We start from the raw sequence: 27,203 nt of genomic DNA, 5'->3' as shown, positions 1-27,203 counted from the left end.
CTTACCATATTGTTTGGATGAGTATTAAAAGATTCTGCAACCTTGAGACCATCATTCTTTTCAAAATCAACAGTTCTCTGAGTGTGATGAGCAGCATTCAACTGATCTTTGAGAAGTTTGACCTCCTGTTGCTTCAACTCTAGCTCTTGCTCACAAATGTTCAGCCTTGAAACAGTTTTCTCAATAACCTGGTCTTTACTCACTATAATTGACTTCAGTTCGTCAGTGTGGTTTCCTTCTCTTATGGGAGCATTACCTTCTATTTCAGCATTACTGCTTTGGCTTATGTAGCTTGCTTCAAGTCTCTCCAGTCTCTGCTTAAGAGAGATTACTTCATTCTGGGTGTTCAGCAATAATTTCTGCTTGTCTTCATGTTGCTTAACCAGTCCTCTGTGCTGTTGCTGTATCTCCTGGGATCTCCTCAATTCTTGGCTCAGGAGGCCACTCAGACGCTGAATCTCATTGTGATACTGGATATTCTCTTGGTGTTTTATGTGAACAGTTTTAACTAATTCATCTTTTTCGTGTTGCAGTTGTAATGTCTTTCCTTTCAGACCTTCAATTTCTATATCCTTATCCTGTATAATTTTGGATAGGTTTGCAATGGTTTCTTTGGCCATTCCAATTACTTCTTCATTCTGCAATCTTATTTGGTCTTTTAATCCATCATTATTTTCCTGAACTATAGACACAGTTGACTTATCTGACACAGCTAATGGAATCAATTTACTGTTCTCCAATTTTAGCAAGTTGTTTTCACTATTTCTTTCCTGGAGCAATGATAATACAGGTGATCTCCCTAGAGTAGAATTGTTTGTTTCTGTTATATACTGGCCAGTCTCATGTTGAACATGATCAGCACTAGCAGCAGACAAATGTGTACCATCCAGAACCTTCGCATTGGCTATCACTGATTTATCACTGTGTATTTTGGACAGATTAGACTTACCCATATCCTTCAGTTTCTCCATTTCATCCTCTAATTTTGTTTTTGAATGACAGAGTTCTTCATATCTTGATTCAAGAGCCTGTTTGGCCTCCCTCAGTTGTTCAAATTCTTTCTGTTTCTTTTTTGTTCTGGTAAGTTCTTCTTCAGCAACTAGCAGTTTTTCAGTTAGCAATGTCACCTCAGTCTTGTATTTCATTTCTTCTTGAAGTTTCTGTTGAATGGAATACACTTCTGATTTCCAATTTGCAGCTTCATTTCTTGCAACAGTAAGTGCAGCTTCTACATCCTGTAATCTCTGGCACTGCAATTGTAGTTCAAATATTTCTTGTTGTTTTTCACTTAATTCTTTGTTTTTTGCAGAAAGCAGTTGCTTTAAGAATATCAAATCAGCATGTGCAGTACCATCAGCCAAACTATGGGATCTACAGCTCTCATACCTCTGCTGTAATTTATCTTGTGACATCTCACTCTCCAGTTCTGTGTCATGCATCTTTGGCTCATCAATTAATAGCTTCTGGCATTCCTTTGAGGAATCAGACTTTAATTGTAATGTGTTATCCACTTGCTGCTCAGCACTGAAAGCTGCTTCCTTCCATTTCAAGACTTCCGTATTTCCAGTGTTGTGTATATTTGACTGAGAAGACAAAGCCTGTTTTTGAGAGCCCATTTCCCAATGTCCTTGTAAATGATTTGTAATCTCTTTCTTCAGCATTTCATTGAGAGACTCCAGTTCCTGAATTTTACATTGTTTCTGCTGTAATTCATTATTTAGATTTCTAAATTCATTTTCATCTCTTACAATCACATTTTCAATTTCATGAATTATCTGCTGAACTGATGGACCTCCTTGCTGCAGGGCTTCCATTCCTTTGTATGAAATATTAAGCTTCTTGTGAAGCACAGCATTAATCTGTTCACTTGCAGCTAATGTCTCTCTTACAGCCAAGATCTCTTCTTCCTTACAGTTTAACTGTGACAAGATTTCATGGTACATGCATTGTAGTTCATCAAAAGTTTCCTTATCTTTTTTCCATCTCTCTTCCTCCATCCGCAGTGCACTTATCTCCTGATCTAATGCATATAATTTCAGTTCTTTTGTGTGGAGTTCATTTCTCAGCTGATCAATATAATGTTTGTCAGCACTGCCACAATTTTCAATTTCAGTTAACTTTCTCTGCAGGCCAACTTCGTCACCCACTAGAACTTCAGAAGACATAAATTTTATATTAAGTTTCTCATGTAGCAAATTATTCAATTTTTCACTGATCTCAAACTGCCTTTTTATGCTTTGTAGTTCCTGTTCACTATCTGTTAGATGTTTCTGAAGAGTTGTATGAGCAGTACGCAGCTCTGCCATGCTTTCTGACATTTTATCCAGTTCCTCCAAGTTCTTTTTCAGTCCTGTTATTTCAGCATCTCTCAATTCAGCAACCTTTCTGAGGTTATCATGTTCAGTCTCAATACTGATTAACATGTTTTCAGCTGCACTTAATTTATCTTGTGTTACCTTAAGCAGTTCCTGCATTTTCATAAGCTCAGTTTTGTCGTCTATGCTTTGCCTGTTAGCAGCTGCAATTTTTTCTTCTAATTCCATAACTTTATCTCGTAATGCGGAATTTGAATTTTCATATTCTGCTACTTTTTCAGTCAACAACTGAACTTCGCTTCTTGCCATAAGTATATCATCACGCAAGACCTCATTCTTTCCCCTTAATTCACTGACAGTTTGTTCATGGATTTTTAATTTATCAATTTCAGCCTCAAGTGTTAGTTTCGAGTCTCTAAGTTCATTAATTTCTCTCTTTGCATCATCTGCCATTTCTTGCCACTTTGCTGCTTCTCTCTGAATATTCTCTTGATTTCGTAACATTGCCTCTGTAGATTGCAATTGTTTCACAAGGTTGCTTTCATGTTCTCGTAATTTAGCTGCATCAGTTTCCAAATTAGACCTAGCTTCTCTCAACACATCAACTTCATTTTCAAGTGCTGTAATTTTCTGTTCTAAGGCTTCAATTTCTTCACTGTTTTCTGGAATAGGGGCAAGAACTTCATCAGTTCCACTTTTAGAAACGTGAAGTTCTTCAACTAATGACTCAACACTACTGTTTAAAAGTTTACACTCATTTTCTAGCATTTTTATGGTTTCCTCATGTCCATTCAAAGTCTGTTTGGAGTCTGTTATCTCTTTCATCAGTTCAACAACTTTACGCTCCAATGTTTCTTTTTTCCACTTGAAATCCATACACATTTTAACTAAGGCTTCAACTGTATTTATAACATCCAAGCTGTCTCTGTTGGTATAAAAGTCTTTTGGTATATCAAGAGTAATTATTTCTGCCAACTTCATATCCAATTCTGCTTTAAAAGTGTTCACTGCTTCCAAAACCATATTATCATTATCACAGCTATGAGTTTCAATGGATGCCTTTGATAATGCATCACAGTTAGCTTTTAATTCCTCAACCTCATCTTTCAGGGCCTTATTTTGTTTCAGAAGGTTCTCCAGGTGTCCATTTGGAGTCATTTCTTTCATCTCCTTTCGTAATTCTTGAATTTCACAATTTAGTGTGTCATTCTGCTTTTGTAGAGTTGACTTGACATGCAGCAATTGTTCTACAAACAAATTTGAAAAAAAAGGTTAGATGCATCTCTAAAATCTCATATGCAATATTTCTCACTGATAGAAAACTAACATCATCTTAGAGACTTTACACACAACAATGAACAAACTGCAATTACTGCTGATTCAGGAATCTGTGGATTCTGCTATGAAAGAAGAAATTAACAGAATAGTGACTCCACCAGAGGAAAAAGCATCAGTAATTTATTAGTGAAGGTTTCTGCAAGAGTTGCAAATGATATTTTTTCTGTCAAATAAAATTTTTATTACTGACTTGTTTGAACATTTTTGTTCCTTCTCAAACCATTACCTGCATTTGTAATGTTTCACTGTATACAACACATTCGTTTTTACATCAGATCTGCAACGAAACACCTGTAAAATCTGAGAATCAACAAAAATGTTCATCCTAGTTACTATAAAACTATTAGTTGCAATTCTGATAGAAAACTTCAGTAATAAATTACAAATATATCGAGTTGTTGCTGCTGATACCAAAACAGTTTTGCAATTGGGTAAAGAAGTATTATTCGTGCAATCACACTGAAGGCATGGTGAACAAGGAAATGTTTTTCTTCTGCTCTGTTTAAATGCTACAAGTATCGCAAACACCATGTAGAGACCAATGCACACATTTTCTGTTTTTCTCCAGCAAAATTTACACTTTGTGTTCCCTTTCAAAAAATTTACATCAGTACTCTGTACATAAATTAACAAGGAACTTCCACTTATTTAACTAGGAAGCATTTATTTCAAGTGTCTAGCACTCCTATGTTTTCACTAAATCAAATAAATTACTTTCAGTTTAATGACATTATGCAAGCAGCCATTAATTTTGAAATCCTACAGGTGTAGACATGTATAGAAATGAAAACACCAGTAAGCTAATTGCTGCCACAAACCACACATGTAAATCACATTTTTATTGCATTTCAAAGAGTGATGCATGTAAATAGAAATGAAGCATTGTTATTTCCTTACCAAAATAGGTCTTTACTCAGAGAGTATCAATGTACTTACTTAATGACAACATATACACACAATAGAATAAGTTACAATAATCTGATTTGAAGAAAATTCACTCAAGAGCAACATAAAAATGAAAGAGAAGATTAGTGTAGTGGAAACAGCAACGAACTGCTACTTTACCTATGGCAGCCTGATGCTGTTTATCCAGTTCCTCAATACTGTTGTTCAAACAATCATTTTCTCCTTTTATATCTGCCAGTTGGGATTCCAAATCTTGAATGACTTTTGCCATGGCTACCATTTCTGACTTCAAGAAGACCTGAAAATACCAAAAAGCATTAACAAAATGGCTCCAAAATGATTTCATAAAATTTATAGTATTTCCAGCAGTGTCAGAAAGAAGGGTGAACAGTTAAAGGGAAGAATTCTGATAAAACATGTGGTGGATGATCCCTAAAAAGGAGTATCTGAATGAAGAGAATTACCACAAACCAACAAGGAAAGATAGTGTTTAATGGAAGAAGGAACTAGCAGAATGAATGAGAGGAAATAATACCCAAGGAAAATGTAATTAGTGAAAGGTAGAAAACTGGAAAATCTTAAATTCAATACAAAATAATGAAAGTCAAAAATTACAGAAAAAATGAATTATGAAAAAGCAATGATAAACATAAAAGTATTTAGTTGTTATAAAAAATGTGTTCAAAAATACAACTAGATACACACTCCGCAAGCCACTGTACAATGCATGGTAGCGGGCACCCTGCACCATTACTAGTCATTTCCTTTCCTGTTCCACTCATGAACAGAGTAAGGAAAGAAGAGTGTATGAATGTCTTTGTAAGATTGTACATTGGCAGCGATAAAACTACCCAACAGAAAGCTTCAAACGCCAGTTCTCTAAACTTTCTCATTAGTGTTATTTGAAAAGAATACTGCCTTCCCTCCAGGGATTCCCATTTGGATTCCCTAAGCATCTCCATAATACCTGTGTATTGTTTGAAATTACCGGTAATAAATCTAAAAACTCGCCTCTGAAATGCTTCAGTGTTTTCCTTTAATATGACCTGGCGCAGAACCCAAACACTCAAGCAGTATTCAAGAATATTTGGCAGTAGAATCTTATATGGTTTCCTTTACAGAAGAACCTCACATTCCTCAAATTCTCCCAATAGACCGACATCAATCATTTACCTTCACTACCGTAATCATTCCATTTCATATTCCTTAGTAACTTTATGTCCAGATATTTAGATGATGTGACTGTGTCAAGCAGGACACTGCTAATGCTGTAGCTGGACATTATGGGTTTGTTTTTTCTACTCATCTGCATTAACTTACATTTTTCTACATTTCAACCTGGCAGCCATTTATCACATAAACTAGAAATTGTGTCCAAGACATCCTGTATCCTCCTACAGTCACTCAATTTTGACACCTTCACATTCATCACAGCATCATTGGCAAATAGCCACAGATTGCTAAACACCCTGTCCACCAGACCATTTATGTATATAGAAAATGATAGCTGTCATAATCACAATTCCCTGGGGCAATCCCAGTGATACCGTTGTCTGTGCTGAACAATCACTTTCGAGGAAAACATACTAAGAAGTCTTCAAGGCACTCACTTACCTGGGAACCTATTCTAAATCTAGAAATGTGGACTCTGCCTGTTGCCCTTCAATCATAGTTCACAGTATATCACATGAGAGAAGGGCAAACTGAGTTTCACGCAAGCAATGCTTTCTGAAACTATGCTGACTTGTGGTTATGAGCTTTCTGGTTCTTTGTAAATTTATTATATTCAAACTCAGAATATGTTCTGCAATCCTGTAGCAAACCAATGTTAAGGATAAAGGTCTGTTATTTTGTTGGTTCGTTCTTTTACCCTTCTTATATACAGGAGTCACCAGTGCTTTTTTCCAATTGCTTGGGGCTTTGTGTTGGGTGAAAGATAAGTGATAAATGCTAGTTAAGTAAGTGGACAATGCCACAGAGTATGCCTTGTAAAACTGAACTGGGACCAATCCTGGCCACACAACTTGTTTGTTTTCAACTCTTTCAGTTGTTCCTCTAAAACAGGAATGCTTATTACTATGTTGTCCATATGGGACTATGTGTGATGGTCAAAAAATGTATTGTACGATTCTCCTGTGTGAATGATTTCGTAAACACAAAATTAAAAAACTTCAGCTTTCATTTTGTTATCTTCTACTGTCACATCAGACTGGCCAACGAGTGCCAGGGTGGATGCCTCAGAACTGCCTAGCGATTTTACATATGACCAAAGTTTTCTCAGGTTTTTGGCCAGGTCTTTCGCTAAAGTATGATGGTGGTAGTTGTATGCTTTGCACATAGCTCTTTTCACAGACACAAGAATCTGTACCAATCTTTCCCCATCGCCATTTATTACATATATCACACGTAAAACTCATTTGATAATACTGTTGAATTTACAAGCAGACAGAAGGACTTTCCAGTATTCACCTTAAGAAGGCAAACTTCCTGATATGGCCAACAAAAATGCTTAATTTATAAAACAGTGGAAAATCCAGGATGGAATGTAACAATATTATGAAAAGGAAAGTTGCTACTCACCATATAGCGGAGATGCTGACTTGCAGATAGGCACAGCAAAAAGACTGTCACAAATAAAGCTTTCAGCCAGTAAAGCCTTCATCAAAAATAGACCTCTCTCTCTCTCTCTCTCTCTCTCTCTCTCACACACACACACACAAACACACACACATGACTGCAGTCTCAGGCAACTGAAACTACACTCACTTGCCTGAGACTGCAGTCATGTGTACGAGTTCCATTTGCACGAATATATATGTGTGTGTGTGTGTGTGTGTGTGTGTGTGTGTGTGTGTGTGTGTGTGTGTGTGTGTGTGTGTGTGGAGGAGGGTGGGGTGAGGGGGAGAAGACTCAAAAAATTTCAAAACCTGTAGGCCCTTCATCTTGATATAGAAATTAAGGATGAAGAAGGAAGCATTTTGGGTGATTACAAAGGAGGGTTATCAATCATTTCAAGCCAAAGACGACATTAAGATTATTCTTTCGTAAATAGTGTTTACAAGAGCAATGGACATACAAATGTGTGAAACAAAATGCAGAAACACTAAAGAAAATGGGTGTAAGAATCTGTGTACTAGAGTCTGTATATATAAAAAAAAAAAAAAAAAAAAAAAAAAAAAAAAAAAAAAAAAAAAAAAGGCTGGATTGATTATTGGCATCTGTAACTGGGTTAAGTGGTGCAGGGTAACATAAAAAGAAGAATTAAGGCAATATTTTGGCACAATGATGCAACATTCATGCCTTGCCTCAGAATGTTGATTGCAAGTTATTAACAAAGATGAGCAAATCCAGTCATTAAAAAAAATCATACAAAGGAAGCTCTTGTGCTAGGAGCAGTCACAGAAGGAATGCTGGTTAGTGAGAAGCACACACAAAGCATTAAAAATGTAGACCATAGCATCAAAACTGACACGAAAAAGTTAGATTCAGTAGAAGCAACTTTTCACATTAAGGTAAACTTTGTTAAATTCTGCACAGATATATTAAACTTTGATTTGATGGCACTGTATAGTGGGCAACATATGAGTTATATGAAATGTCTGTAGCTCATTTAAGAAACAATGTTTAACAGTTTTTTTCTGAGAAACATTCACTAGAGAAGCACGACCTAAAACTTAATACAAGAGGGTAGGATACAGTAAAGAATCATCCCTTTGTCTCCTGCTGTAAACCTCATGCAGACATCATCTATTTTACTGAAAACACAGACTGTTTACATACAGCAACACACTAGGGAAACATAGTACATAACATTGCCGTATGCCATGAAATTTCTGATGAAAATTCTGTTCAGAACACTATCCAATTTCTTTTAGTGTATAATATGATTAGTATCTATTTTACATCCCGCATTGATGTAGAGTTTCCAAACTTTGCTATGCACTGCAGTTTGATGGAGTTCTAACAGTGATTTCATGGGGAATTTTGAACAATATGAAGACAACTTGAATTATGTCAAGTAATACAAAGTTGCAATACGGAACATATAAGCAGAATACAAGTACGGATCTCACAATCAGCTATTTTAAAATGTAAACTATTCTAACATGTACAATGGTGGCAAAGACTGTGCCTAGGAGGCCAAGACACAACAGATTGTTTACATTGTCTTTATATTAATTCTTTAATGCAACTCAGAGTGTTAATAAATGATTAAGAACATAACCAAGAACAAGTAATCTAATTCCCTGATTACACAAACACTTATTATTTCACTAAGTATCATCCCATTTACATATTTTATCTCTACTTGGAGGGCAATAAATGACTGTATTAGGACTGACCAAGTAATAGAACTGAAAGTGGGCAAATGTTGAGTGCTCAGTAATCCAATAAGAACAACAATTCTTCTGATTAGGGAGGAATCATTTGTGGGACTACACAAGACTATTGTTTCTCAAATATGTAAAGACCTTAAATCTATACACAACAAGCAAAATTGGTTCTTTTTGTAGATGACATTAGTATTGTAACCATTCAAAACCCGTATACAGCAACAGAAGAAGTAGTAAATGATATTCTTAAACATATAACTTAGCAGTTTGCTGATGACAGTCTCAACTCTCAAATTCAAAAACACGTCATCTCACTCCAGCACATGTACAGGTGCTACACTACTGAGGAATGTATTACATAGCATGACTATGGAAGAAACTTGAAAAAAAATTAGGTGTCTTTATTGCTGAGAATTTAAACTGATAAGAAAACCTGTTTCTGAAATACAAAAGCAACTAAGTTCCATACATCTACTACCTTGTAGATAAACAAATTGGCAAGTTAACATATTTTGTGAATTTTCATTCAAAAATATTGAATGGCATAATGTTCTGGGGTAAGAAAGTTCTCACTGATCAAAATGTGGTGTTCACCCATGTTCATCTTGTAGACATCTGTTTAATGAGTCTGGCATTTTGACTACTGCTACACAACATATATATCCCCTCTAGAAGTTTTTTGTAAACAATTTATTACAGTTCAAAAGGAACAATGATCGACATAATACCAAAAGAAAAGTGAAATTCATTACTCCACATTACGATTGACTCTAGCATTAACAGGAGTGCACAATGCTATCACCAAAATTTCTGTATCTGACATACAGCAAATCAAATTTTAAAAACAAAGCAAAAAATTTTGTTGTTGAGAGCTTCTACTATTCCACAGAAAATATTAATTTCATGGTGTATGTAAAAGGCGGTACAGAAAAATTACTAATTTACATACGTGACTATATATAAGTTGTAAATAATCATGCAAATTATCCATGAAATGTAAATCTAACTAACTAACTAACGATGTTGTTGATTTTGCTCCAGAAAAGTTGATCTATCAAAACTGATTTGTGTTAGCAACAATATGAAATGGTAGACTTCTACTCTCCATATAGAGGAGGCATTGAAAGGCAGTGAGGCACAATGAAAAATAATGCTCGATATTATTCAGCTGTCGGACTTATTCCTTCATCTGATGAAGACTGTGTAATTAACTCAATGCCTATTACATGTGGTGAGTAGCAAACAATTCCTAAATAAATTATTGTGGTTTTTCTATGTTGGGTTTTAGCACTGGAGAAGAAAGAGTCTATAACCAAATGAAACTATTTGTATCTGAAAAACGTTTTATGACAGTCAATGTTACCTAGAATAGAGGCAGTAGAAGCAATATAGAATTGGCTAGGTCATGATGGTAACCATAAAAAATTATGAGCAGTTACAACATTACATCAAATAAATCCTTTACTTACATTTGATTCCTGGAGTTTTTCCTTCTCTTCTTTTAATAAAGCCTCTGCTTTTGCATATCCTTCATGCTGTTTCTTATCCATTGGTGTAGCTCCTGCTGCATTGGTGTCAACATGTTCAGCAATCTATTCAACAGTGAGAAACATGAGAAGGATAATGACATAATATAAACTACATCTAGTGTCAAAGCCATATACTACCTCCTCAGCAGCAGTAGTAGTAGCAGCAATAGCATTTTCTTCTTTCTGCTGTACCATGCAAGAAGCATCATCTAATTGATGAACTGAAGTTTCTAATGTTTTTCCCATAGTTCCATTCACTTCCTGTAAACAATAGTGAGTTTACTGAAAAGTACATAGATCTTATCATGCTTTTATGTGGCAAAGAGAGAGAGAGAGTTCAAATTAATCTTCAATAGAACTGCCTTGGAACACACAGCTGAGTGTTAAGAAAATACAGCATTTTCAAGACTCTGAAAGTAATAACAAAAATGGAAACAGACAGTTAGCTTGAATTTCAAAAAATAAAAGAAAGAACTTACACTTACACTTGGACCGATCCTGCAAAAATTCCTCACACTCTTATTAACACTTTCACTTCCTGTGAATCCATTTTGTAATTCTTGCTGCAGACCTGTGAAAGACAGAAGAACAACTACATAAAAGAAAATGAAATAGACACAACCGCGAAATTTCTGTATGTTGTTTATTAGTTTTTTCTCATACAAAAATAAATCAGTTTTTGACATTGTTGAAGTATTTCATTTTTATTCAGGTGAATGGGTTGACTTTTATGTAACAGAAACACTATGGTTCTGAACAATAAACTGAAGTGATTCTTCAGCTTCTCCTGGTGTATTTCTTGCTCGCACAGTCCATGGGTGTACTGCCGGTCCGTAGTGTCCAATGGGCACAATATTTCAGCGATCAGACATGTCGCCGTCATCAGGTGCACTGACGAACTGAGCTCCTGAGGGCGGGTGGCCGTCCTAAATCCCCTTCCCCCGCGAGGTGTTCTCTCCGCGGTCCGCGCACACGGACGCGCGTCGGCGGTCGCTTAGAGGCTGGCGTTGGCGTCGGTATAACTGCCTCATTTGCCTTGGTTGCTCATTCGTTTTATTTGCTCAGTCTGTTTTTAATTAGACTCAGTGCTGGTTCCCATGCCTTGCTGAGGTTATAGCCGCAATCTCAGTAGATGGTCCGTCCCTGGTACAAATTACAATAACCTCTCTAATGACGCTGTCCCAGTATTTAGAAGTCTGTGCCAAGACCTTGGTATGTTGGTAGTGCATTTCATGATTTTCAGACAAACAGTGCTCTGCGACTGCTGACTTGTTGGGGTACATAAGTTGAGTGTGCCTCTGATGTTCTTGGCAACGATCTTCGGTGGTGCGCACTGTCTGTCCAATGTAAGTCTTCCCAAGTAGGTTTCCTACTTGTTTTCTACGTTATGTCGATGACACATTCGTGATATGGCTCCATGGAAGGGACAAGCTCCTAGACTTCCTTACACAACTGAATTCCATACATCCAAACATCAAATTAACTATGGAGAGCGAAGCAGAAGGAAGTTTACCATTCCTGGGCCATGGGGTATACAGGAAGAAAATGCACACTGACCTGTATTTGCATGCAAATAGCTGCCACCACCCTTCACAGAGGAATGGGGTACTAAAAACACTGGGCACAGGGCGTGCACCATCTAGGATGCAGAGAGTCTGCCCCGTGAGATGGAACACCCCAAAAAGGTATTTCGGAAAAACGGGTACTTGGAATGGCAGATCAAACGTGCTCTCCACCCCACTTCTACAGTACAGCGTGTGGAAATGGACGAAGTCATGGAGGAAGAGATAGCCACCGCCTATATACCGTATACTGGCGCACTATCGGGGAAAATAGGACGAATATTGAGGAAACACCGAGTAGGAACTGTCTTTTGCCCGCCCAATAAAACACTAGCATTATTGGGAAGTGTCAAAGACGATCTTGGTTTGTGGAAGGCCGGTATATACCAGATTCCCTGTGAGTGTGGGAAGACTTACATTGGACAGAGAGTGCACACCATCGAAGATCATTGCTGAGAACATCAGAAGCACACTTCACTTATGTACCCCAACAAGTGGGCAGTTGCAGAGCACTGTTTGTCCAAAAATCACGAAATGGACTACCAACATACCAGGGTCTTGGCACAGACATCTAAATACTGGGACAGCGTCGTTAGAAAGGCTATCGAAATTTGTACCAGGGACGGACTCATCAACAGAGATTGTGGCTACAACCTCAGCAAGGCATGGGAACTAGCACTGAGTCTAATTAAAAAGAGGCTCAGCAAAGAAAACGAACGAGCGACCAGGGCGGACGAGGCAGTTACACCAACGCCACCACAGATGCCAACGCCAGCCTCTCAGCGAGCACCGGCGTGCCGCGGCGCAGACCATGGAGAGAATGCCTTGCGGGGGAAGGGGATTTAGGACAGCCGCCCGTCCTCAGGAGCTCAGTTCATCAGCGCACCTGATGATGGCGACATGTCTGATCGCCGAAATCTTGTGCCTGTAGGACACGATGGACCGGAAGTACACCTGTGGACTGTTCAAGCAATTAACTGAAGTGTTTGGGCTGACTTCAATTACAAGATTTCCTTTCTAACAACAGCACCAAAAGCAAAGATTGATGAATCTCAAGGATGGGAACAAGATAAGCATATGTGGCAATCTACAAATGTTAATTACTAGTTTCATTCACATATACAAAAATAGCTTTGTAAAAAATAACAGTAATTTTATACTAGCAGCAAAAAGCAAATTTGTAAAATCATTGCAAATGTATATGGCTGCTTTGTAACAACACAAAACAATTTATAACTGGCAAACACTGTGGAGTTCATAAAAGTAATTGAATGACTATTCCAAAACATATGTTCAACTTGTTTTCCACAACTTCTCTTATAAAATGATGATGGCATTACTTATATGTTATTTTGATGTTTTTATGACAATATGAAAATGATGATTATTATTATCATCATCATCAGTAGCAGCAGCAGCTGCAATGGCAGCAGCCACCACTTGCTATCTACTGCTGGTTGAAGACCATCTCAAAAAGATTCCATGCATGATTATCAACTACACATATCCATGTGGCGCTGCAAGTTTTTTAGGCCATCTACCCATCTTGTGTTACTTTTGTCATGTAGGTCTTTTCTTGTCCCTTAGAATTCAGCAAAGAACACCTTTGTCCATCCAGCACCTATTAACCTCAATTTCATTTTCAATATACATAATTCTGTTTTCTACTCCCTTATGTTCCCAAAATCCCTTCGTTTGTTTTCCCTATCAGTATTTGAATGAGTTTTGCATAAAAACTCTGTCTCAATGTTTTAAGTCAAAACTGGAAATTTGCATTGATACTGCACTTTCCTTTTCAGGCACACTGGAGTTTAGTTTTGAAAAATCCTATTTAGTTTTTGTAAGCACTCCAGAACCTAAAAAATAAACTCGTCAATTTGTTCTACGACTTCATCGTTTACTTATATAACTTTAGTTTCCTTGTTTATTGTACATTATTTTAGTATTATTACTGTTGACTTTCAAATCTACATTAAAATCTGCTGTATTAGGTACTTCTGTTCACTCCTGAAGGCTATCTGCAATAGAGGTGAACAGTATGATATCTTCAGTACTTCGGAGGCAGTTCACATGTAATTTAGTAATGTGAATTTCTGTTTTGTTCTCTGTGTTAAAGGATTTGAAGGCTTCCTCTAAGGCTATTGGAATAGTTTTGGTTTATATGGAACTTCCTTGGTTGTCTCCTCTTACAGCTCTGAATGCAACATTAAGTCTACTGGAAACTGTAATATTATTAATAGCATATCCTTCAGTACAATAAAAAAAGCTGAATAACTGCTAAGTTACTCAAGGCTTATAAGATCAGATATTGTTTGCATAATTTGGGACTTCATTGTTGTTCTATTGAATCAAAATGTTCACATCAATGATGGCAATGTTTCCAGCAACAGAAACATTCACAAATACACAACACACACATTATTTCAGAAATGATTTGAGCTAACCTTTATTGTTGGATGATATTAAGGATTCCAACTCTTCAATTCTCAATTTTAAATCTTTGTTTTCTTGCTGAATTTTCTTCCATGTGCCTAAAAGAGAGAGATCATATATTTAAAATACATAAACTCAGACCTATGTCAGTACAAATTATATTATGGAGGACATATAGAAGTTAGCTGTCCAGTTTACCTCTCACCACATCCTGTTGGTAGCCATAAGTTTCAACTAGTGTATTTGGATGATGATCATTTCTTTCCATCTTCAACTGTTTAAGAACATTTTCAAGCTCCTGCACCTGTTTACAGAAGCACTGTTACAAGAAAGTGATCACATCTTGTGAAAATTTAAGTACAGTTACTAGGGTTTTGTTGTTATCAATGTGATATAATGTAAAGACTTTATACAGGTTTGTAACAGAATTTTTTCCCTGCAGCCTAATAATATCACGACGACAGTGAAATCATCAGGAAAGGAGCAGTCACACACTGCTGACATGAATACAAGAAACATGGGAAAAAAACAATACCTTTAGCTCTGTTCTTGAATACATTATTTTACAAAACATGGAATACATGGAAGAAAATTTACCTGTGTGTCCATTAAGTATCTCTGACACAGCTCCCACATACATTGTAGTTCAGTTTCAAGTTCTTGGGTTCTCCTTGTTGACACTGAAATCAGAAGCAGTAATTTAGTGCATAATTTCACATACAGAAGATAACTGCTAAACACAGTAACAAGTTGCCAAAGCCAAGCTTACCAATCAGCTTTTCTTCTAATTCAATCAATTTCTCTTCTTTTTGCTCCATAGGCTGTCCTGTGTCTTCTCCCATTAATTTTCTTTCATGTGACTGACAGTTTGCACATTTTGATCCTCTGACTTCAGTGGAAAGCAACCTTAACTTAAAAATAAGAATTATATGATTTATAGGTACCTTTATCATTCACTCAGAATGACTCACTGTATTTTAGTATTAACACTTATGGCTTACAGTAAGAAAATAACAAAGAAACAAATACATTATGGGAGTATTTTCCAACAAATTAATGGCAGTGGACTCTAGTTCTTATATAAAACGTCAAATGTGCGTAACAGGCATTATTCTGAATTAATATATACGAGGGCGGTTCAGAAAATAACCTCCGATTGGTCACAGTACGGGTTGTGGGGGGAGTAGCGACGCCATCTGTGCGTTCACGCACTCAACAGGTCACTCGGCATCAAGCCGTGGTCGAGTGAATGTCGTACCTGCGCTAGTTTAGTTTTTGTGGTAGTTTGAAATGTGTGCTGCAATAGAAAACCCCGCCAAATGTGAAGTGCGTGCTGTCATAAGGTTTTTTACAGCCAAAGGATATTCTGCAGCAGCTATTCATCGTGAGCTTTGTGCCGTGTACGGACCAAGAGTTATGAGTGAAGGAGTTGTCCGTGAATGGGTACGTTTATTTAAAAGTGGACGAGAAAATGTTCATGATGAAGAGAGGAGTGGTAGACCATCATTGGTGACTGACGAACTCGTTCAGACAGTTGATGCAAAAGTTCGTGAAAATCAATGTTTCTCAATGTCGGAGTTGTCTACTGGTTTTCCACAGATTTCTAAGACTCTCTTGTACGAGATAGTGACAGCAATATTGGGTTACCGTAAGTTCTGTGCACGATGGGTGCCCAAAATTCTTACCAACCACCACAAAACTCAAAGAATGGCCTCTGCATTAGACTTTCTGTCACGTTATGAGGACGAAGGAGAACCATTGTTAAACAGAATCGTGACCGGTGACGAAACCTGGATTAAGTACGTGAACCCTGAGACAAAAGAACAATCAATGATGTGGGCACATTCAAATTCGCCTACCAAACCAAGAAAAGCCTCGCAAGATTTTTCTGCCAGAAAACTGATGGCAACGGTGTTTTGGGATGCCAAAGGGGTGTTGTTGGTTGAATTCATGGAACGTGGTACGACCATTAATCAAGACGTGTACTGTGAAACAATAAAAAAGTTACGACGGGCTATACAGAACAAACGCCGTGGTATGCTGACTTCAGGTATCGTTTTTTTGCGCGATAACGCCCGTCCTCACTCTGCTCGCAGAACAACGGCCCTTCTTGAGTCCTTCAAGTGGGACGTTATCAACCATCCACCTTACAGCCCAGACCTGGCGCCAAGTGATTATCACCTCTTCATGCATTTGAAGAAATGGCTCGGGTCACAGCGGTTTGATGACGACGAAGAGCTCAAAGATGCGGTCACAGGCTGGCTCCAGGCACAAGCGGGTGATTTTTATGCAGAAGGAATTTCAAAGCTTGTGAAGAGATACGATAAGTGCCTCAATCGCTATGGAGACTATGTAGAAAAATAGTGCAAAGATGTAGTTGTAAGATGTATATATTAAAATATTTTTATTTAACTTGGTGTATTTTTTTAAATCAACCGGAGGTTACTTTCTGAACGGCCCTCATATTAAGGTGCTGAAATTCTAGAGATAAATTACTGATTACACAACAAAAGATGACATGTCAATTTGGTTCTTAAGTTTTCTTGCATATGCAATTTAGATAAGCCTTTGACAAATTGCAATTGAATGCTTTTACATCAGACATTAATATCTACATTACCTGATCAAGGAAGAAGATTATTGGAATCAAATATCACTCTGTTTCTTGAGAATAATGTAATCTTATATAACAAGGAGAAATGAAATTATTCTGAGGGTGACTTGACACTGGCAACAATTTATACAGTTTTACTTACAGTTAAATAGAGTAATCTTAAGTGTGATGTTGTCTTGAGTAAAATTATTAAGTATGTGAAAAATAATGAGGAGATGCTAAACTAAGCTAAGCTAGTGCCATATGGGTTGAGCTCTGTGTTCAGGTCAGTGTTTCTTGCTTTCACAAATAGAATACAATCCAAAAGAACAGGCTCTTTATTGTCACATGACCTTTCATATACACCAATTTCCTTGAAACACTGTCACTCTTAACTGATGCTAAAGGTTATATTAAGAATTCTAAACGTAATTTTCTATCTCCTCTTGTGACAATTCTTATCACAGCCACACAAAACACCAGTCAGTTGCAAAGTGAGGGGGTTGCCTTTCCTAATGTTTTAGTAACTAATTCTTGCCATTAGCATAAGATTATATTAAGCAAAAGACAAATATTGAAATAAAGTAAATCTAAAATTATCCTCATGTTCTTTAACTGTAGGTTACAAAGAATTCAAAAGTGCCTGAACAATCAATGGTTAAAGTCCTAAAAAATGCAAAGTTCTATGCAATGAATAATAAATAAATTACTCTTGCCATACCTTCTCATTTTCTTTCTGCAAGTGGTAAAACTGGTCTCTGAGATTATCAAGCTCATCGCCTTTTTCTCTCAGTTTCTTCTCCAAAGCCAAGACATTCAGGTCTGATCTGTCACCTGTCAAAAACAAAAATTTGTGAAGACTATTATTTGAACCAATGCATACAGCACCACTTGTTAAACTTTCTCCAGTAAATACTTCAGGAGTAAAGGAGATCAAGACTGTTCAGCAGGTAGACTGGGGGCTGTACGGGGAGGAAGAGAGGGGGAGAGCGAGGGAGGGAGAGAGCGAGAGGGGGGGGGGGGGGGGGGAGGAAGAGGGGTTGGGATAGGCAGCCACTGGTTCAGAGGGAATCAGCTGGTTTGCTGCCTAGGAATGCAGCAGGGAGGGGTCGCAGATGCATTGACTAGGCATGTGTTGTGTGGGTTTTGGAGCCAATAGTAAGTTGTACACAATGAAGCTGATGTGGATTTAAGTTGGAAGGGGGTGATAGTACAGAGAAAGGAGAAATTGTTGGGTGCAGAGTGTGGGTATAGAGGGTTAATGGAGATTGAGGCCAGGAGTATTATGGGAGTGAAGGATGTGTTGCAAGAAGAACTCTAATTTGTGTAACTCAGAAAAAGCTGGTGCTGGAGGGGAGGATCCAGTTGGTCCAGGCTATGTTATGTAGCAGCCGCTGAAACTGAGCATACTGTGCTCAGCTGCAAATTGTACCACCGAGTAGTCACTTTTGTTCTTGGCCACAGTTTGACAGTACCCATTCTTTCTGATGGACAGGTGGTTGGTTGACAGATTGACAGACATAAAATGCTGCACAGTGATTGCAGTAGATTTGGTATATGAAATAGCTGCTTTCACAGGTAGTCCTGCCTCTGATGGTGTAAGATAAGCCTGTGACAGGACTAGTGTAGTAAGTGCTGGGTGGTTAGATTGGACAGGTCTTGCACCTGGATCTCCCACAGAGATATGACCCCTGTGGCAAGGAGTTGTGGGTGGAAGTGGCGCAAGGATGGACTAGGATGTTGTGAAGATTGGGTGGGTGGCAGAACACCACATTAGGCATGATGACAGATAATCAAACCCTGGTGAAGGATATGGTTCAGTTGTTATGATCTGGATAATACTGGTGAAGAGGAGGTCATTCCATTGTGTCTGATTCTTGAGAGTGGTGGAAGGATTAAGGGTGAGTAAGGATAGGGCATAGGAAATATGTTGCAGACTAGGTCTTGGGGGTAGTGCCTGTCTGTGAAGGCCCTCGTGAGACGTCACTATACTGCACAAGAAAGTTCTCTCTGCTGCTGGTTTGCCATCCATGAGTGGCCTGCTGTATGGGAGAGACTTTTTAGTCTGGAAAGATTGACAGCTGTCAAAATGCAGTTTCTGTTGGTGGTTAGTGGGATAGAGCAATCAGAATGGTGGAGGTCAATTTCCAGGATGGTGGCATATTGGGCTGAGGAGCACCAGGTGAAGCAAATGGGAGAAAAGGTGTTGACGTTATAAAGAATGAGAATAAGGTTTCTTGACCCTGAGTCCAGATTATGAATATATCATCAATTAAGCTGAACCAGATAGGAGGCTTGGGGTCTTTACAGGTTAGGTATGTTTCCTCTAGAGCATACGCTGCTGCGTAGATGCGATGCAGATTTGTTTATATACCTTCCTCTCAGAGAAGAAGTAGCTGTGTGTCAGGATATAGTTGGCAAGGCATGTGAGAAATGATGTAATAGATCTGGAGTCTGGAAACATAGTGTCTGATTGTGGCAAGGCCATGGGCATGAGGGATGCTGGTGTATAGGGAGGTGGGACCAACAGTGACAAATAGGGATCCAGGAGGTAATGGGGTGGGGATGCAGAGAGTTGATGAAGGAAGTAGTTGGTATCTTTGATGTGAGAAGCTAGTCACCACCTTGTGCCAATCTTTTTATGGGCCATCTAGATGAAACTATCCTAATTTTCCAGAATCGAAAACCTCTTGGTTGTTTCAGGTTAATTAATGATATATTCATGATATACTGGTTGGAGGTGATGGTCAAGAAGAGCAGAAATCTTTCAGTGGGACCACAAAGCAAGTTACAGTGGGGCTTCACATGTTAAGTTTGGCCTTTGGTGTCATGCTATGAGACATGCCTATTTCATCAGATCATGCAACTGATAAAACAATGCCTATGAAAGGCAGTTTCTAGGTATGAGTCTCAGTTCAGCACATTCTCAGCTTGTTACAAATTCTTCATCACACAGTAAATCCATAAAAGAGTCAACAAAGTTATCTCTGATAGACATGACTTTACAAAATGAGACTGTACAGTGGTGTCCAAAAGTTAAGAATGAAAGTACCTTTTGCTTGATGTGTCAGTGCCACATAACAAAGTGCAATTATAGTTGGATAACATGTAGAAAGACAGTATAGTGCAAATGGAAACAGTATGAAATATATACAACAAGATGAGCAGAAATGATACTATTATTCAAAGACAATACTTACACTGAAATCACCGCAATTTATGATGGTAATGTGGACATTACAGAAGTTGGGAAACAGTTTTTTAAAGGGTGTGTGGTTACCATTGGTGGTAACACCTGCTGTGCAATGTGCTCCCATGCTGGCCACAAGATTGGCAAGGAATTCTTGTGTTAGAGCATTCAATTCCTTCACTGATGTGGTTGACAACTGCTAAGACATTAATTGGTGTATGTGGATGTGCTGCAATACATCTCCCCAACACATTCCATATTTCCAAATGTGCTCAATGGGATTTAAGTCGAATGGGGGGAGGGGGGGGGGGGGGGAGGCACACCATTTGCCATATATCCTCTCATTCCAAGAACTCCTCCACCTGCACTATTCAATGCAGTGCATTTTCATTCACAAAATGAAGTCAGGGTTGGATGTGCACCTGAAAAGACACAGCGACATGACAAAATTGCCCAGTGAGGGTACCACATTCAAAGATTTACAATGGTGCCAAAAGATAGGGACTGGAGCAGTGAGGAATGGGGTCATATGATGTTCTCAGATGAGAGCAGATTCTTTGTGCATAGTAATTATGGTTGTTCCCTCCTGTGGTGAGAGGTGGGAACACACAGTACACCCAGGAACATTGTCAAATATGATAATTTTGATGGCCCAGGTGTTACAGTGTGGGAGACATAATGCCACATGAGTGTACTGACCTCCAAATCTTTCAACATGGTACAATCATCAGTCATCATTACTGTGACACTATACTCCTCCTCCATTTATGTCTTTTTAGGGATGTAATTGGCAGTGACTTCATTTTTATGGATGACTATGCATGACTGCAATGAATAGCACTGGTGGAGAAGCTCTTCGAATGAGAGGATATTCGTCGACTGGAATGGTCTGCCCTCTCTCTCCAACTTAAATACCATTTAGCATGTGTGGGATGCATTGGGGGGACATATAGCAGAACATGCACTGACAACCATCCAGTAGTTGTCAACTGTGCTCATGGAGGAATGGAACACCCCATGACAAGAACTTCTCACCAACTTCGTGGCCAGCGAACGATCATGTTACACAGCGTACACTGCTGTTCATGGTTATACACACACTGTTAAAAACCATGTCCCACCTTCTTTTGTAATGTCCAGGTGCTATTATAAATCATGGTGACTGCAGTGTAATCTTTGAATAAAAGTGTCACTTCTGTTCATCACAGGGCATATTTCTTTCAGTTGCATTCTGTACTATACTGTAGCAGTTCTTTCTACATAGAGTCCAAGTTTCATTGAACTACGTTACTTAGCATTGACACATGATGCAAAAGTTACTTTCATCCTTAAGTTTAGCACACCAACGTATAATCTCATTTTTGGTAAAGGTACGTCTATCAGAGATTACTTCATTACACTCTTTAATGGACTTATGCTTTAACGAAGATTTTGTAACAAGCTGAAAGTTTGCTGAACTGAGAGCCATATGTAGAAACCTGCCTTTCATGGGGGTGGATTATCAGTTGCATGATCTAATGATCAGAGCAAGTCTTACAGTCTGGCTCCAAAGGCCCAACCTACTTTGCGGAGTCTGGAATGCATGACAAGGAACTCGATGAAGGTTAAAGGATTGCCAAACCAGAAAATGAAACAGACAGTACGTTATAAATTAGTTAAGATGTAAAACATTTACACAGATAATTTTGTATTATTTCACACTTTATTAAACAAAAACATTTCTGAATTGGGTGATTTTGTTTTTATTTGAACTCGTATGAGCAAAACATTCAGGTACAGTCTGGAAACAATGGACAAGTGGCTCTCTCTTCTGAAGTGGAAGTTCTAAAAGATGTTTGCATTAATTATCAGGTTATTTATGGAGAAGTAATCATCCAGCTTCCTTGCTCCACTGTTTATGGTCTCTTGGAGCTCATAGTCATTTACATTACTAAGTAACATACTTGTATCATCTGCAAAGAATGTTCCAGTGGTGAACCTGATGTTTAAAGGCAAGACATTTATATATAAAAAGAACAGGAGCAGTTCCATGTTGAACCTGGTGCAATACCTCTATGGTGTTTGAAGAACACTTTGAAGCTTTATAAAAGTCACTTATAGCTTCAAGTCTCAGTTTTGTACAGTTTTAATTTACCACACAATGATGATATGTCTATTAGCACTGTCAATATAATCAACAAGTAAAATCTAGTAAGCTTGCTCTTAACAGGTTATAGCTTTTTAGTAGGCAATAACTTCATTCAAGGAAAGTGGCAGAAATTCTTTTTGGACAGTTCAAAAAAAAATTGTACAAGTGTAATTAAAACAACTGGTGTTGCAACACTAAAATTACATATTTCCCAGAAAAACTTAAATTTCTTTATTAAAAACATGGAACTCTCTTCCCTAAAGATGTCTTACAATTTAAAGACATATCTTGCAACTCACAAAAGAAGTTGAATCACACTCATTCCTGTGTCTTAGCTGCTGTGTGACCTCACTCACTACGATGCACTTCAGGAATAAGTAATTATGCTGCACATGTGATGTTCCTTCTTGCAAAGTGTATTTAAAAATCAATGTTTCACAATGACAGTGGAAAACATAACTAGAAATATTTGTCTCTTGTGTAAGTCATTTGGAGTAAATGTAAATGATAAGTTGAAGTGAAGGGAAGGGAAGGATAAATATTCTCACCAACAGTTAAATGCAGATTAAAATATAAATAATAGAGAGTCACTTTACTGTCTGCAGTACAACCATGATAATTTTTCTCCTCTTCTCTTTGCTGATGCACTGATTACTTTTACTGGTCATTATGATTATAGAAATACTGCAATTTTTTGTGCTCAAAAAATTCCATTATAAATCATCATTTGTGATGGTTACTGATTTAGTGTACCACTCTACACATTTTTTCATTGTTTATCACCATTCAAAGCATAATAAATATATGCAATCACTACTCCTTACAAGCAGGTCATACCTGATGCTGCTGTTTTGGAACCACTGCTAAAACTGGGATCACACCTGTGTTCCACTGTCCACCAGGGTGCTTCATTCTGATCATTATTGGCAATCTGAAACACACAAAGCATGTCAGACAGTCAGAGAAAAAGAATGTTCACTGTGTTAGTGTAGCATAAATGTGCTCTAAAAAATCTACTCACCAAGTGCCACCAGAACACGCACATATAAAAGACTGTTGTGATTAGCAAGGGTGAAGGTCTTTCCTTTTCATCCCATATTATAAGTCTCCCCTGACCCACAGTTTAGGGTGACTTTCTCACAATCTACCCCTTTTCCTACATATCTCCAGTCCTTTTCCTTCACCATTCTTCCCTCCCCTTCAACCCTCCTGCCTGAAGAAGGAGCCACTGGCTCCAAAAGCTTGCCAATCACAACGCCTTTTATGTGTATGTGTTCTGCTGCCGCTTGGTGAGTATATTTTTTTATCTATCCAATTAAATAGCTTTCTCAATAATTGATTGTTTTCATTGTTATAAACATGCTTTAGATAAACAAAAACATAAGAAACTCTCAATAACATTTTAAAAAAGAATGACAAAACAGTTTTGATATCTCAAAACAAATGACTCTGGGTACATTTGCTTCAAGTCAGTATCCACTAAGTGTTCTGCCTTCCCCCTCCCCCCCCCCCCCTCCCCCCAAACTGATACTGAATTGATGTACGTGCCTGGTGCAACAGGATGAAAGTTGGGTTTGTGAAGATTTTTTCTCCCAGTAGGAGATTTTTTTTCTATAATGGGGAAGCAGTTATCCCTCACAGAGTACACCTTTGTATTATAATAAATAGAAAAGCAACAAGGATTAAGGTAGCAAAGGGACACGGGTCAACAATTAGGACAGATAGTTCTACATTTTTGGGCATACTTACTGATAATAAATATAACTCACAGAAATATACTGTTCAATCTCTCACGCAGTAAGTTGATTAAGTTCTGCACTTAACCTTATTACCAGTAAAGGAAACAGACAAATCAGTATCTTAATATATATTGTGCTGCTGCGGCTGCTGTGGTCTTCAGTCCTGAGACTGGTTTGATGCAGCTCTCCATGCTACTCTATCCTGTGCAAGCTTCTTCATCTCCCAGTACCTACTGCAACCTACATATACAGGGTTATTACAAATGATTGAAGCGATTTCACAGCTCTACAGTAACTTTATTATTTCAGATATTTTCACAATGCTTTGCACACACATACAAAAACTCAAAAAGTTTTTTTAGGCATTCACAAATGTTCGATATGTGCCCCTTTAGTGATTCGGCAGACATCAAGCCGATAATCAAGTTCCTCCCACACTCGGCGCAGCATGTCCCCATCAATGAGTTTGAAAGCATTGTTGATGCGAGCTCGCAGTTCTAGCACGTTTCTTGGTAGAGGAGGTTTAAACACTGAATCTTTCACATAACCCCACAGAAAGAAATCGCATGGGGTTAAGTCGGGAGAGCGTGGAGGCCATGACATGAATTGCTGATCATGATCTCCACCACGACCGATCCATCGGTTTTCCAATCTCCTGTTTAAGAAATGCTGAACATCATGATGGAAGTGCGGTGGAGCACCATCCTGTTGAAAGATGAAGTCGGCGCTGTCGGTCTCCAGTTGTGGCATGAGCCAATTTTCCAGCATGTCCAGATACACGTGTCCTGTAATGTTTTTTTCGCAGAAGAAAAAGGGGCCATAAACTTTAAACCATGAGATTGCACAAAACACGTTAACTTTTGGTGAATTGCAAATTTGCTGCACGAATGCGTGAGGATTCTCTACCGCCCAGATTCGCTCATTGTGTCTGTTCACTTCACCATTAAGAAAAAATGTTGCTTCATCACTGAAAACAAGTTTCGCACTGAACGCATCCTCTTCCATGAGCTGTTGCAACCGCGCCGAAAATTAAAGCGTTTGACTTTGTCATCGGATGTCAGGGCTTGTAGCAATTGTAAACGGTAAGGCTTCTGCTTTAGCCTTTTCCGTAAGATTTTCCAAACCGTCGGCTGTGGTACGTTTAGCTCCCTGCTTGCTTTATTCGCCAACTTCCGCGGGCTACGCGTGAAACTTGCCCGCACGCGTTCAACCGCTTCTTCGCTCACTGCAGGCCGACCCGTTGATTTCCCCTTACAGAGGCATCCAGAAGCTTTAAACTGCGCATACCATCGCCAAATGGAGTTAGCAGTTGGTGGATATTTGTTGAACTTCGTCCTGAAGTGTCGTTGCACTGTTATGACTGACTGATGTGAGTGCATTTCAAGCACGACATATGCTTTCTCGGCTCCTGTCGCCATTTTGTCTCACTGCGCTCTCGAGCGCTGTGGCGGCAGAAACCTGAAGTGCGGCCTCAGCCGAACAAAACTGTATGAGTTTTTCTACGTATCTGTAGTGTGTTGTGACCATATGTCAATGAATGGAGCTACAGTGAATTTATGAAATCGCTTCAATCATTTGTAATAGCCCTGTATTGTATATTTCCCATAATGGCATTTCATGGAGTAATATTCTAGTGTACCTTATCCCTTGAAGAGATAGCCTTCATCATTACTAGGAGGCACTAAGAATAATATGAGGCTTCATCTTTATTCACTTCCCCAGAAATAGGGCATTTCATCTACACCAATCCTCCCCAAGGTCTGCTTCTACCAGTTTTTCCATTCTTCTGTAAAGACTTTGTGTTAATATTTTCCAAACGTGACAACTGATAGTTCAGTAATTTTCACACCTGTCAGCAGCTACTTTCTTTGGAATTGCAATTATCACATTCTTCTTGAAGTCTTGGGGTATTTTGCCTGTCTCATACATCTTGATACCAGATGGAAGAGTTTTGTCATGGCTGGTCTCCCAGGGCTATCAGCAGTTCTGATGGAATACCATCTATTCCCAAGGCCTCGTTTCAACTTAGACCTTTCTGAGCTCTGCCAAATTCTTCTCATAGTATCTCATTATCATCTTCATCTACATCCACTTGCCTTTCTATAATGTTGCCTTCAAGTTTATATCCCTTGTACAGACCCTCTATATACTCCTTTAACATTTCAGCTTTTCCTTCTTTTTCTTAGGCCAGGTTTCCCATCTGAACTCTTGATATACATACAACTGCTCCTCTTTTCCCCAAAGGCCTCTTTAATTTTTCTGTAGGTAGTATCCATCTTCCCACTAGTGAAATATGCTTCCAAATCCTTACATTTATCATCTAGCCTTTCCTGCTTAGCCATTTTGTGTTTTCTGTCAGTCTCATCTTTTAAATGTTTGTATTTCCTTTTGCCTGCTTCGCTTACTGCATTTTTATATTTTCTCCTTTCACCAATTAAATTCAATATCTCTTGTCTTTTTACCTACTTGATCCTCCACTACTTTACTATTTCAACTCTTAAAGCAACCTGTTCATTTTCTACTGTATTTCTTTCCGCTGTTCTAGTCAACTGTTGTCTAATGCTTCCTCTGAAACACTCAGGAAGCTCTAGTTCTTTCAGTTTACCCAGGTCCCATCTCCTTACATTTCAACATTTCTCAATTTCTTCAGTTTCAATCTACAGTTAATGCCCAATAAACTGTTGTTGGAGTCAACATCTGCACCTGGAAATGTTTTACAATTTAAAACCTGGTTTCTAAATCTCTGCCTTACCATTTTGTAATCAATCTGAAACCTTCCAATGTCTCCAGGTCTCTTCCATATATACAACCTTCTTTTATGATTCTTAAACCAAGTGTTAGTGATAATTAAATTATGCTCTGTGCAAAACTCTACCAGGTGGCTTCCTTTTTCATTCCTTTCTCCCAGTCCATATTCACCTATCATTTATACTTCTCATCCTTTCGTAGTATTGAATTCCAGTCCCCCACCACTTTTAAACTTTTATCTTCCTTAACTATCTGAATAATTTCTTTTATCTCATCGTGCATTTCTTCAAGCTCTTCATCATCTGCGTGGCTAGTTGAAATATAAACTTGTATTACTGTGGTGGGTGTGGGCTTTGTGTCTATCTTGGCTATAATCGTTACTCATGTT

At 38.3% G+C, this 27,203-nt stretch overlaps 1 protein-coding gene across 2 annotated transcripts in view; it reads right to left on the bottom strand.

Annotated features, from left to right (window-relative positions):
* LOC126457525 (thyroid receptor-interacting protein 11-like) overlaps nucleotides 1-27,203 on the bottom strand; it is a 467,726-nt gene that overhangs the window by 98,528 nt on the left and 341,995 nt on the right. The window contains exons 4-14 of one of the 2 annotated variants that reach the window (XM_050093868.1): nucleotides 23,166-23,259; nucleotides 17,732-17,844; nucleotides 15,187-15,328; nucleotides 15,015-15,097; nucleotides 14,616-14,721; nucleotides 14,429-14,515; nucleotides 10,902-10,993; nucleotides 10,561-10,683; nucleotides 10,363-10,485; nucleotides 4,719-4,857; nucleotides 6-3,562 (exon numbers count right to left, since the gene is read on the bottom strand). In XM_050093868.1, the coding sequence (XP_049949825.1) occupies nucleotides 6-3,562; nucleotides 4,719-4,857; nucleotides 10,363-10,485; nucleotides 10,561-10,683; nucleotides 10,902-10,993; nucleotides 14,429-14,515; nucleotides 14,616-14,721; nucleotides 15,015-15,097; nucleotides 15,187-15,328; nucleotides 17,732-17,844; nucleotides 23,166-23,259 (4,659 nt within the window). The remainder of the gene's footprint in view (nucleotides 1-5; nucleotides 3,563-4,718; nucleotides 4,858-10,362; nucleotides 10,486-10,560; nucleotides 10,684-10,901; nucleotides 10,994-14,428; nucleotides 14,516-14,615; nucleotides 14,722-15,014; nucleotides 15,098-15,186; nucleotides 15,329-17,731; nucleotides 17,845-23,165; nucleotides 23,260-27,203) is intronic. The other variant, XM_050093869.1, reaches the window with a different exon arrangement.

The sequence above is a fragment of the Schistocerca serialis genome, chromosome 2 (assembly GCF_023864345.2).
Source record: "Schistocerca serialis cubense isolate TAMUIC-IGC-003099 chromosome 2, iqSchSeri2.2, whole genome shotgun sequence".
Taxonomy (NCBI): Eukaryota; Metazoa; Arthropoda; class Insecta; order Orthoptera; family Acrididae; genus Schistocerca; species Schistocerca serialis.
This window is presented reverse-complemented; position numbering and strand designations above follow the sequence as displayed.